We start from the raw sequence: 12916 nt of genomic DNA, 5'->3' as shown, positions 1-12916 counted from the left end.
GGTTGAACAATTTGACTAAAAATGTAAGAGAACTTTCTAAGGCACAAATGAAAAGAAAACAAAGAAAAGAGGGTTCTAAAACTTAAAAACAAGGACAGAATACAGAGTTCATGAAACTGAAAGCAACTCACATGTTCAAATATAAAACCCAGAACCACAAATCAATGAACTTGGTATGTAATATCATTTATCTCTGGATTAAGTATAGTACATTTAATAGTCACAAACTAGTTGTAGAACATAACATCTAAGGCTAAATGATCAAACCTGATAGTGTATCATCATTGGTCAAATACATTCCCAAAACCAAAATCTCACTTCAAATTACACAAATAAAATGACACCCCTACAAAACATCACATGGAATGTTTTGATACACTATGATTTTATACCACTGTTGTTTGTTTCAGCCAATCCGCCGTATCATAAAATCATAGTGTGACCAGGCCAGTGCCAGTCACACTTATGTACACCCACTACTCTGTCAGTTACAGTCTACACTTTATATTCATCTACATGTTACGGTGTAAAGACAGTCGATTACACAATGTTCATACACTAACTTGTAAACTGATAGATTTTGTCCACAGATTAGATGTATACGAAATGTACATGTATGAGTCTCCTATTGACTAAATCTATAGTAAAAAAAAATTAAATCAAAATACATTCTATCACACTGCATTCACTTTACAATGGCAAAATATGTACATGATTGAAACAATGTCAGCAATAAAATCTTTGACAGATTCAATGCATTTCATGAGCCATGATATGAAAAATACACGAAAAGAGTTTCAGTACAAGCAATTATATAAAATGACAGATGCTGGTTACAATATGGTCAGATTATTTACATTTCTCTCAAAATCTGTTCGATATAATGATAATATGCAGCATAATTAGGGGGATATATCTTTACACAAGATAGGAATTACTGCGGATGAAAGGAATGATGTCATTGGGTCTAACACAGCCCAAGAGACCAATAGCATTTTAGGTTATATGTAGAATGGCTAGTGGCAGACTTACAAACATAGAATTTACGGATTATGATACAACATTATCTGGATTTAAGAATGATATACAACAACTTAGCCGACACAGCAGTAGCCAGACTCTAGCTGTAACATTGCCTTTAGCAAATTCAGCATGCATGTTATGATTAGAAAACATGATTATAATCAAGAATAAAGCAAAGTACACTATTAACAGTGATTGTCTTAAGCACAAAAATATACATGTCCTCATCAATGCATAGAAATTAGGCAACTTCATGTATTGGTTTCTTGAATATCATGCAAATATTAATAATGATTTAATATTGGTATTGTGCCATCCACTATCTGTACTATCTTCTTCTTCACTTAGTCATTCTCAATTTCTGTTTCCCTACTAGTAGTAGACACTTGCATATAATACACATGTACATGTCAATCCAGTTCTGTTCAAGTTTTTTTTGTGCCATTTAGCTTTGCCAATTTCAAAAGAAACTGATAACTACAAAAACACCCAGCCAAAGAAGCCAAACCTTGAGATTATTTTAGCTGCCACATTATTTTTGCATTCTGATTTCGTTCTGTTGTTGTGTTTTATAGATGAAACTATAAGACTTTAGACATGTTGATTGTGATACTTTCAAATAACAGGCTATCATATTTAACATCATTATGCAATAGGCGAGCAAATTACATGTATATGCCACCATTATGTAGAGATTTAGTATTTTCTAACAATGTTACAAAAATGGATCACTTTCAGTGCACATGGCTGAATAAAATGATATGCAATATTAATGATTTTTACCAGTCATCACCTTTAAGAGTATGTGAAAAATCTTAATAATTATTTTCCTCATAAACCCTACTTATAATAGTAACTGACTAGTCTTATTTTGCTCAGTGTGTGCCATTGTGGCATTCTAAACTTACATCCTTTCAAAACGGCAGTGCTTTCAAAAATAAGATTGTTGGCATACATTTCCATTTAGCCTAGCCAGTATGAACCTCATTAGTATTCAGTGATAAGAAAAACAACAGCCTGTTATCAGACTTCCACATCTGCACCATTCAGCACAACTGTCACATGGCCTGTGGCTATTTCTGTTACAACATATGTTGTCAAAACATTTTCATGATTTAAACTCAACATCCTATCTAAAATGGTTTTCAAAGTTTTATTCAACACAATAATTTCTCCTGATTTTATTTTCAGTTGTTAAAGTTATATGGATGTTCTATGATACTATTTTGTCAGCAGGCCTTGCAATTGTCTATATTTGACCCCTTAAGGTTGTAATCAATCATAATTAATGTATCATCTTTTACAATCTGTATTCAGCATATTCCAGTACTCAGTTCATGTCATAGTAAAACCACTCTTCAACAGTTGTCACGTTCAGATGGAATGTTATTTGGGACCATGACACTACAATTTGTGTCTTCAGACCCCATATGAAGAGGCACTGGTTGTCACATTAATGATTAAGACAGATTTTTTTGAGTGGGGGGATCATTGGTAGGCTTCTTCATTTCAAGGTGCCTTCTAGACCGCTTGCAGGTCATCTCTGTAAAAAATGCAGATTCGTTTTCTGAATGACAAGGGACCAGGTAGCAGGAAAACTTTGGGGTTTGGGGTAGAACACACTATACTTGTAGCCAGGAATCCATCCTATTAGTATTACAGCTTGGGTTCCCTCCAAAGATTGCTTCCCTGAGAATAGTCGAGTCCCCATTTAAATGTTTGGTCCTTTGGTCCTGCATTCTATTAGGAATCTACTATTCTCAAAAGAAGTGTTACAGGAGTCAAACTTCTGACTGCTGTTTGAAACTTGTTACCATGCTGTTACCTGGAGCCAATCAGAACTCACACCTATATTGCCAGCGAATATTCAAATGCCGATAATTTCTTTTCTAGGTACCAAAATATTCTGCAGGGAAGTGATCAAAGGAACAAACAAGGCTACAGAATGTACATGTTGTATAATAGGATGGATGCCAGGTTGCATCAGTAAAAGGTACTAGTATATAAAGAACTAATGTGAGAATGCAGTTATTGTTTTTCTGTACTCCATACCCTGGGGGCCAGTCACCATTAGGGTTCAGTAACCTCCACCATATACTCAGGTAAGTCTTTGGTTCATAAGCCCAGCCAGCCATCACCCATATGAATTGTATATTGTACCATTGAAGTTTGAACATCAATCCATATCAACAAGCTTTATCTATGTTCTATTCAATATTCTATTTGTTAACTTAACTGTGGGCAACTGATTTCTATCAGAATGTCCCTTCTATCTTCAAAAGAAGTTCAATCCACTATCGGTGTACATAGAAGTTGTGTAACTAATTTATCAGCATCATGTAGTGTTTGAAGTGCTGAAACTTGTGCTCACCAAATGGGTTACAAGGGGGAGGGGGGCAAAGCCAGTAGACAGCTAGCGGTAAGGAAACATTGGTCACTTAAAATATGGAAAGTTTCTAAAGATGATGCACTGGAAGTTAATTGCTCAAACTGTTTCCTTGGCAATACCAAGAATAGAATGTTTTTATTTTCAAAATTTTTTGCTGATACATAAAACTTATTCTAAATCATCCCGTAATTCATAATACAACTTCAAAGAAATAGCAATAGGACCTTGCCTAGTAAAGTTGAAAAGACAGTGACAATTTGGCATGAATTCTGCAAATTTAAACATACTTTTTTTCCAGACACATGAACTTTTCCAGATTGGAAGTGACCAGAGTTTGAAACATACATTCAGTACCTTCTACCAGGCTTTTGCCTGCTTATGGATGCATATTCTGTCTTGTTGTCAGGTCCCAGGGTATGGGGTACGGATGATCGCGGTGGTTTGTCGGGGCGGATCTGAGCATATTCGGTTGGCGAGTCATCAGGGGTGGCGACGTACGGCCTGCGTGAGCCAGCGGGGGCGTTCTTAAGGTCCAGTTCCGCGTACATCACCTCCGGCTCGTTCTGTTCGATAAAAAAGGAATGCCCATCATGAGAAACATCAGTTTCATTTTCACAGAAGTCATGACACAGCAAATATGCAGTTCCATTGTAACAAAAAAAAATTCCCCCAAACACTAACGCTCCAAAAACAAAACAAACAAAAAACATCCCTCCTACCAATAGTACCATGAAATAAAATCCCCATGAAATAAAATGAATTTACAGGACATAATTATTATCTACCCAATTATGACAAAAAGAGGTACATTTTGGTTGGCCTTACTCCATGTTTGCTATGATGAACAACAATAATCTAACTTAAAAAAATTTTCAAATACTGCAGTATTACAAGTACATTCTTGAATAATGTTTACGGTTTCAACTTTTATTAAAATCTGCTGTTTATTCTGTACAGTATGATAATTGAGAAGTGAATTCAAGATTTGCATTCAGAGATGTATACATTTGTACAAAGCAACCCAATAGATGCGTCAACAAAAACAAATGCTGTGACAAGTAGCTCACTTGCCATAGTCTAATCTATTGTGATTTATGTGTTGAGATGTGGCCCCCACCAAACTGGTTTGACAAGGTATACTACAAATAATACAATCGCTAACCCAAATACCCTGTCATATTGTCCCCCCTGGATTTAAAGTGGTGCGATAAACATCAAAATTTGCTGCAGTGTCTAAAGAATGTTTTTCTCGTTCAGCATCTTTTTTTCGAGTCTAAAAAACAAACAGTACATTATTTTGTGGAACTTTTCTTCGGAGTGAGACTGTTTAGGTTTCACTTTCACAAGTACCCAGAAAAAACTAACTGCAGTGTACATGAACAAAGATGCAAATGAAAAAAAAAGCTTAGGAGAGTAGATAATAATAAACAATAAGGAGAAAAATGCAGTTCACCTTTGGTAACAATAGATAAGCCTTAGGCAGAGCTAATGCAAAAGTAAAACCATACAGCAGCATATTTCTTACACTTTACAAAGTAAGTAATATCAGTAAGCCTCCCTAGTAAAGTATAACCTACATGTATCAACAAGATGGAAAATAGCTGAAATTTGTCAAATAATCAGTATTTTCAGTGTTCTGTAGAAGAACTAAGAAACATCTACCATGCCGTTATACGTGTTGCAGATTTGTTTGTGATAAGAGAATGGACTGGCTTGATGAATTTTTCAGTAGCCGATAACAGAAACTCTTGTACTTCTAAAGTATTCATGCAAATTGACTGGTAATTCAGAGCTGGCCATACCTTTCATCCCCTGAAAGCATTGTATGACATAAAGGACAATTTAGTCAAATGTAAAAACTAAAAAATATTTAAGAAAATCAACATTATAATGTTAGAACTGTAAAAGCTTGAAATTTGTATTGCATAATGGCTGACATGAACTACCAAAGTCAATATCATGAATATTTTACACCAGGTCTCACATGTTGACTTGGGGTCAGGTATATAGCACTCTCATGGTTAATGATTTAGTATAGATGACCTAAGATGGCCTTGTGCAAGCAAATTAAAGGAACTGCAAGCAAAGGTTAGTTTCAAAGGATGCAAATTTACGACGTTGTTGTTCCACTACTTTGCCAGAGTTACAAAAGAAAAGAAAAAAGCATTGCACCAAGTGTTGACACAAACAATTCTTTTCACAAAGCTCATTTTCTACAAGTATAAAATCTACAAGTGGACCTTTCGTTATGGTCAATCAAAGAAACTATATGCTTCATTCATAGTAAAGGTGTCTTACATGTGCAAGCAAGCACCATTAGAATGTCTTCTGGATTCAATGAAAGTACATATCTTTACATGGTTCTCTCTTGACTTGTCTTTGCATGCTACAATAACCAAAAGACTGTATCAAAATTCAAATGACTTTGGAAAAAATAAAAAACAAAAAACAACAGAAATATCATCCTGAAACATGCTCCTACAAAACTGCTACATAACTAGAAAATGAAAATAAAACATACAACACCTACCGGTGGGGGTCGAGATAAGTTTTCTGGTGCTCCAGGGTGGCCACCAGGTTGGGTTTGGAGGGCAAAATCTTCACCTCCACTTTCAACTATAGTATACAACATACGGAAACTTTCATATGCCAACATATCAGGGAAGTGTTAACATGTTCATATCTAAAATGTGTAATGGGACACCTCAAATTTGATCAATTTGAGGCCAGAGAACTGTTTTGAATACAATAAACTCACAAAAAAGAACATACATATGTATGCATTTCTTGAGGAGATCACATAAAATTGTTGATATTTAAAGATGCAACTTCCTTCATTTTGACCGATAGGCAGTGCAAAATTTGTATATATGACGTATGAGCAATAAATTTGACCAACAATCTGTATCACAAAGATCTGTATCACTTCAGTAATTATTGAACAAAAAATAGGCTTACTCAGATATTTTGAGTCAAGATCTTGTCACAATTTGTCAGATGTCACTTCATGATGGATGACAGGTACTGATAACTAAATTATTCATGAACCACACCACCGCTAACAGCAACTGGGAACTTATGGTAGTCGTGATCATTGGTCCTAATTTGGACACTTTGTACCTGTCAGTTACAAGATTTCGTCCAGTGGCTCGGCATTTCATAACCGCAAGTAAAATGTCTCCAAAATATACAATAAAAGGCTTTCTTTCAAACATGGCTGAGTTTTGTACAAGTAAGCAGATTGGCTTTTCAAGGTAGATTTTGGCAAAATGCATGCTGAAATTGCCTACCTTTAGCAATTTCAAACAACTATTACAAATTTTTAAATAAGTACCCTATCCAACACTTACAGGATACTAGCGGGACTGCAATATGTATATACGTACAGTGTAAGATAGTGTGAAAATGAAATGGCATAACAAATACAAGAACGGAAGGGCAAATTCACTACAACTACATTACTGTTTACATAATCAAATCATAAAGTGTATTACTGATTAGAAAAACAAGGACAGTCTGGAGACACCTTAAGAAGCAAGGTGTGCCATCAGGTCTTAAGATTAGAGGAGAATTTCTTTCTTCTAGATTAGCAAAATCAAAGTCTACATCTAAAGGTATAGATGCATAATATGTAAAAGAGAAGTCATTGGAACAAAAAACAGTTTTATCCACTGAAAAGAAATGCCAAGACATAATAGCACTGCACATGTACATTAAGAATAATCAGTAATAATTTATCAATACATATTTATGTTATGCATTAGCCCTGATATTTTTTTATAATTACACAGCTATTCTATGAGTTCAAACTTACTGTACCACAACATATAGAAAAGGATCCTGCCAAAAAATACAGGTTACAATTTACATGTAGGATATATGAGAATTCTAGTTCTGTGTACAAGAATTCTCATATATCCTATATTCTACCAACCTGATGAAATTATTTTCGGGAGGTTACAATTTAAAAATTAAGCCCTTTTGTAATTTTTGGCCTCAGTGCTAGGACGAAATAGCTTCTGAAATTTTGCCATTGTGATACTATATACCTATTTCTGACAACTGTTATCTTATAAAATTCAACATGGAAGTATCTAATCTATTCTAAGAAACACATTGATACTGCCTGTCCCTGGAATGTCCCAGAATAACATTTGAGATGACTGTTCTGTGCTGTCACAGCCTTGGTATGTTTTCCATAAGCTCACATGAACAAAATGTAACAGGCATGTGTATCATTCCCTTCCAAACAAAATAAATCTATTCTAGTACCATGCCTTCGTGGTATATCATTTCAGGAACATTTACATGTACATGAACAATATGTACATGTACATGAACAGTGCAACTTAAGCTTGGCATTAGTGGTAGTAGGAAGTATTTCAGCAAAAAAGAAGTTTAGTTTAGTTCAACTTCAAACCAAACCATCAGGCAACCCTTGTTCCTTACCTCCGTCATCCTTATCCCTACCAGCTCGCTTCCGCTTCACAACAAAGAAGTAAGCCAGAACTCCTGCCAGAGCTATGCAGCCAAGCGCAACTCCGATCCCAATACCGGCTTGAGCGCCTGTAGATAGTCCTCCTGATGTGTAAATGCTTTCTGTTAGTTCTTAGCTCTTAAAATTTAATGTCTATTGATGAACAGAGAATGCAAAATATGTTTACCTGAAAAAAGGTTTCAACTGTGACTAAAATTTGTTATTGAGATTTGAAGCTGGTGCTTCAATTACGTAGGTCAATCTTTAAAATGTACACAATGGATACTACATTGTTTTGGTAAGTTCACAATTATCAACCTTCAGGATGGCAAAAAAGAGAATTATAGTTGAGTTTGACCTTGATGCATCTGTAGCTTACATTACTGCCATTGCATATCCGACAGACAAATTAAATTCTGTATGTCTTCCTTTGTTTTGCAAAATGATTAACCATATCTAGTCTATACAAGTCCACATGACTATATTTGTGACATAAAACAATATACATCTGACCATAGAACAACCACTACCAGCACCCTATCACCAGTAAAAAAATAAACAATAAATGAAAGTACTAAATCAATAAGAGTCTAGCAACAACGGGGTGGTTAGCAGAGAAGATAGTGTTAAGAGGAAGAACACTTTAGGAATGAGCAGTTGCAGTTTTAAAGTCAGTAAAGGTTGTCACCTGTTTGCGGGGCATTTGTGCCAATATTAGAACCTACAAGAAAACAAAACAAAGGCAGGTCCAGTAAGTAAATGCACTGCACACAAAAATAAACTAAAAGAAAAACTACAACAGACAATGGAAAAGAAGGTACTGCATACTAGTAAGTACATATATTACTGGCACAGGAATTGATTAGACTACAAGAACTACAACAGACAATTGCACAGAATAACAGACAGAGTGATGTTAAGCAGAGGTATGTGTGAAAAGTGAACAATGCCCTGCCTTCACCTGTTGGTTTGGATGCATGCGAAATAGGGGCGGAGGTGACAACTGGGGACAAACGAACAGAAACACACTATTACCAGAAAATAGGTACACACAAAAGAGGAGGATAATTGGGAAAATCTTTGAGTTTGAGAGAACTTTGAAAGAACTGGTCAACAAAAAACTCATTTTCTGAAGGATTTCATACTTTTAGTGGGGTAGTATTTTGTTTGTACACAGTTTAATAAATCAAGAATATAATACCTCCTGTTCGTCCCTGTGAGGTGGGAGTGGTGGCTGGCTCTAGAAATAATACAAGATGGCTCCATTATTAATGTTTTGCTGTAAAAGCTGTTAAAGGTGAGGGACACCAAGGCATTATGAGTGAGCATAACAGTTAAAGTGATGAAGAAGACATTGAGACAAGGCTTAGAAGAAATGTGCAAGAAGGATAGAAAGACAATTCATCATAGTGTAAAAATTTTGATATCCAGCTTGTCAATGGCAACATAGAATGGCAATGCTCCAGTCAAAGACCAAAATGAGGGAGGGCAAGAAAGATTTTTGAAACAAAATTTGAAACTCTGACAATTCTAAAAGACAGAACTTCACAGATGCTCAAAACACATACACATTTAACATAATGTGCTTTTTGGGTCAATAAATGATCAAACTGAGTCTTGCCTATGCCTCATTTTGTTTTCATGCAACATAATTTTATCAAAATCAAGCCCACAGCTAGTCAATGATACATGAACCTAGTTAAAGAAAAACATCTTTTAAAGCTACAAATACACAATGTAGTTCATTTGACAACATAAGCCTAAGATGACAATGAAATGTCAGGGCTCATACTATTCATATTAATATAAGACACTAGATCTTCACATGGAACCAGTCAATTTGAGCTATTGAAAAGAGAAAGCTAAATCTGCATGCAGCTAAAAGATTATCATTCGTCATATTTGTATGATCTGTCAAGTATCCCCCGTGAAACAAAATCATTACATAACTACACTACAGTATCACTTACCTTCGGTGACCATCAACTGCACAGTAGCAGTGTCACTGTCATAGGCATGGTATGCTGTACACTGGTACGTGCCAGAATCATTCACATTGAGGTTACTGAACTGCAGGGTGGCTCCTGTCGCCGCAAAGTTGCTATCCCCTTGTTTTGTCCAATTGAAGCTGGCGGTAGGTTTGCTGTTCAATGCTTCGCATCTGAACTGAAAATTGCGTCCGATGTATCCTATTGCAGGTCCGGCAGGCTCAATACTTGCAGAAACCATGTCTGAAAAAAATGACATGAAGGCTTTTGGGCTCTGTACAAAGCAATGGGAACGGGTTTCCTGTGCGTTAAAAATCGACGCGTGAAAAAAAAAGGTCTTGAAATATGTCAGAAAATGTGCAGTGAGAAATTTTTAGGCAGAAAAATGTGACCCCATTTTATGATTTTCCATCTGTTACCTGAATTTTGGGTTTGATAAGTCCCTGATATTAGGTCCCTTGGGAATAGGTTAATTTGTATATCCAGAATAATTCAAAATCACTTACAAGTAAATTTGATGCAAATGCATGAAGAAAAAAATACTCTGTATTGTAAAATATAACAGCTTTTCTCCATTCTACAAATTCATCTTTGCTCAAGCAGATTCACAGGCAAATTTCAACCTTTTTTTGTGTGTGAAAACTTTAAACATTTAAAAATCACTTTAAAACTCCTGGAATATTAACAGAATATATCTCGTACTCTAGAATGCAAAAATATGAAACTTAATTCCATTTTGTGTCATCTTTTTTAAGCTTTTGAGATTAAATCTGCAAAAAAGTTTTCGAGTCCCCAGGGAATCTGCTACTGTACCGAAGTTTTTACGCACAAATTTTTGATATACACTGTGAAAACCCCATCGCCACAGCAACGATTATAAGTAGGCAGCATCAATCTAAAAATTTATCTCATGAACCGTGATATGAAATATGACTGTACTCTATGATGTAACAAGTCATAACGGTGGCAGGTCATTTCCCCATCAGGATAGTTCCCTGTAACATTGTTGGTCTTTATCATTTATGTTTCCCTGTCATGTTATGGAGGTTTCGGCCTCAGATTATGCTGATTTATCAAACAAGTTATTTCAAGTCACAAAAGTTTCGCCAAGATTTCTCATAGAATCTAATAAACCTTTGCTTTGTCTGAGTCTTTTACCTTGGATTACTGGCACCAAACTATATAGTACTACTAGTAGTAATGCATGTTGCCAGCTCCACCATTTTGCTTCAAGTTTACACATGTTGCAAAACCTTTGTAACCTTTTAGTTTTACTGACTTTGCATAAGCAAATGAGCAGACTTTAAACAAATTTTGACCCCCCCAATGTCTGTGTATTTCAAAAAAGATATAGGATGTACTTAAGTTGATAAATTTACCAATGATCCGGACCGACTGGACATGTATGACTGTTGAACGAGTATGGCGTCATCCAACTGAGGACGGCAACTACTTTGCCCAGCTACATTAGTTTTCATTTAGTAAGAGCTAATGACATATAGACTAAGACGTGATGTAAAAGTTAAAAACAATAGCCCCTTAGAATTAGAATGATATAATGTTTCTTCACATTTGTACCACAAGCATATATGCATGAGCAGGATGACTGGGTAATGTCCAGACTGAGGGAGAAATGTCCTGAGGGGGAAAGTGCATGAAAACTTCATGACAGTGTTCCTGCAAGACAATTTTTTGTGTCTTTAGAGATTTTTTCTTGCAGTGGACATGCTCACCTGTGTCTCGGGGCAATATCTTTACAAATGTTACTCACTGTATGTCAGCAGCGTATGAACAATTGATCCCCCAGATGATGACCCGTCACACTGGTACCTCCCATCATCACTAGCCCGTGTGTTTGTGATGGTTGCTGTGAAGTCATCATCAGCTGTAGCCGTGAATCTGCCTCTCAGGTTGAAGGTATCCAGACCCACTTTCTCCTGAAGATCAGGCGTGCTGCCTCCTGTGTACAGGGTGATCAACTGTACCCAAGTATCACCCGTATCAAGCCGCTGCCACTCTCTAAAGACGTTGGTTATTCCTGTACACTGCAGGGTTGCGGATCGTCCCATCTGTACTGTGATGTTAGCCCCTTCAACTGTTGAACCTACAAAAAAAGTTTACACCAGCATAATTTTTATTTTCATACATCCTCTTAATAGATTCTTAAGGGTCTTCCTAAATACCTCAAACGACTTTTATATGCAGTGACATAGGGCACCGACCTTGTGTGGTGCTCTGGATACATTGTTTATACATTTATAAATAAAAAGAACACAGCAACTGAGCAAGTTCTCAACTATTTACCAGTCATTTGGAGTTAGTCAGCTGCAGCTGGTTTCAACTTTCAATATCAAAGTAATTGGAGGCTGAAAATTACTGAGTAAACAACTATTATAAGTTGACAAATTATGATAGAACTGTGCTATGCTATATAATAGGCTATGAACCACTTAGTATGGATATATCATAATCCATTACAAAATCTACAGTTTTATCCTACGTACTGTTGTCTGTGGACTGAAGAAGGTATCGAAAACTTCTCCATGCAGAGTCTACTAACACAGACGAATTCCAAATTATATGGCGGCCAGAAATTGCTCCGATCTTGAAACCAGCAGATTATTAATATAGACTCGAAATAACTGTTAAATACTACAAAATAGTAAGGACTTGCTGCATTCTTTTTATCTATAAATGCATAAACAAAAGTATCCTGAGCGCCATACAAGATTGTTGCCCCATGTACTTACACTATAGTCGTTGAGGTCGTTTGAGGTGTTAAGGCAGACTGGAAATCTTAGTACATAAGCCTTATTTATGATAAGGGCAGAAATTATAGTTAGTAATAGTAACGTTAGTAATACTAATAGTAGCTGTGATTTACAACTCCTTCAATATACTCTCTACGGAGTTGTGATTCCAACCATATGACAGGATCCAACATGTGTTCACTGGGCTTTATTCATGCCCGTAGCGCCGGATTCTTGAACTCCCTAGATTCCCAACGCACTTACGTGCCCTTGACGGCGAAAAACAACT

At 36.1% G+C, this 12916-nt stretch overlaps 1 protein-coding gene across 6 annotated transcripts in view; it reads right to left on the bottom strand.

Annotated features, from left to right (window-relative positions):
- Positions 1–1453: 1453 nt before the first annotated feature.
- LOC118411332 (endothelial cell-selective adhesion molecule-like) overlaps positions 1454–12916 on the bottom strand; it is a 24804-nt gene continuing 13341 nt past the window's right edge. The window contains exons 2-10 of one of the 6 annotated variants that reach the window (XM_035813548.1): positions 11649–11981; positions 9860–10120; positions 9091–9129; positions 8851–8892; positions 8578–8610; positions 7883–7993; positions 5943–6028; positions 3767–3975; positions 1454–2566 (exon numbers count right to left, since the gene is read on the bottom strand). In XM_035813548.1, the coding sequence (XP_035669441.1) occupies positions 2545–2566; positions 3767–3975; positions 5943–6028; positions 7883–7993; positions 8578–8610; positions 8851–8892; positions 9091–9129; positions 9860–10120; positions 11649–11981 (1136 nt within the window). In that variant the 3' untranslated portion in view covers positions 1454–2544. Of the gene's footprint in view, positions 2567–3766; positions 3976–5942; positions 6029–7861; positions 7994–8577; positions 8611–8850; positions 8893–9090; positions 9130–9859; positions 10121–11648; positions 11982–12916 lie in introns of all 6 variants that reach the window. The other 5 variants (XM_035813547.1, XM_035813550.1, XM_035813549.1 and 2 more) reach the window with 5 other exon arrangements.

Source organism: Branchiostoma floridae, chromosome 3, assembly GCF_000003815.2.
Source record: "Branchiostoma floridae strain S238N-H82 chromosome 3, Bfl_VNyyK, whole genome shotgun sequence".
Taxonomy (NCBI): Eukaryota; Metazoa; Chordata; class Leptocardii; order Amphioxiformes; family Branchiostomatidae; genus Branchiostoma; species Branchiostoma floridae.
This window is presented reverse-complemented; position numbering and strand designations above follow the sequence as displayed.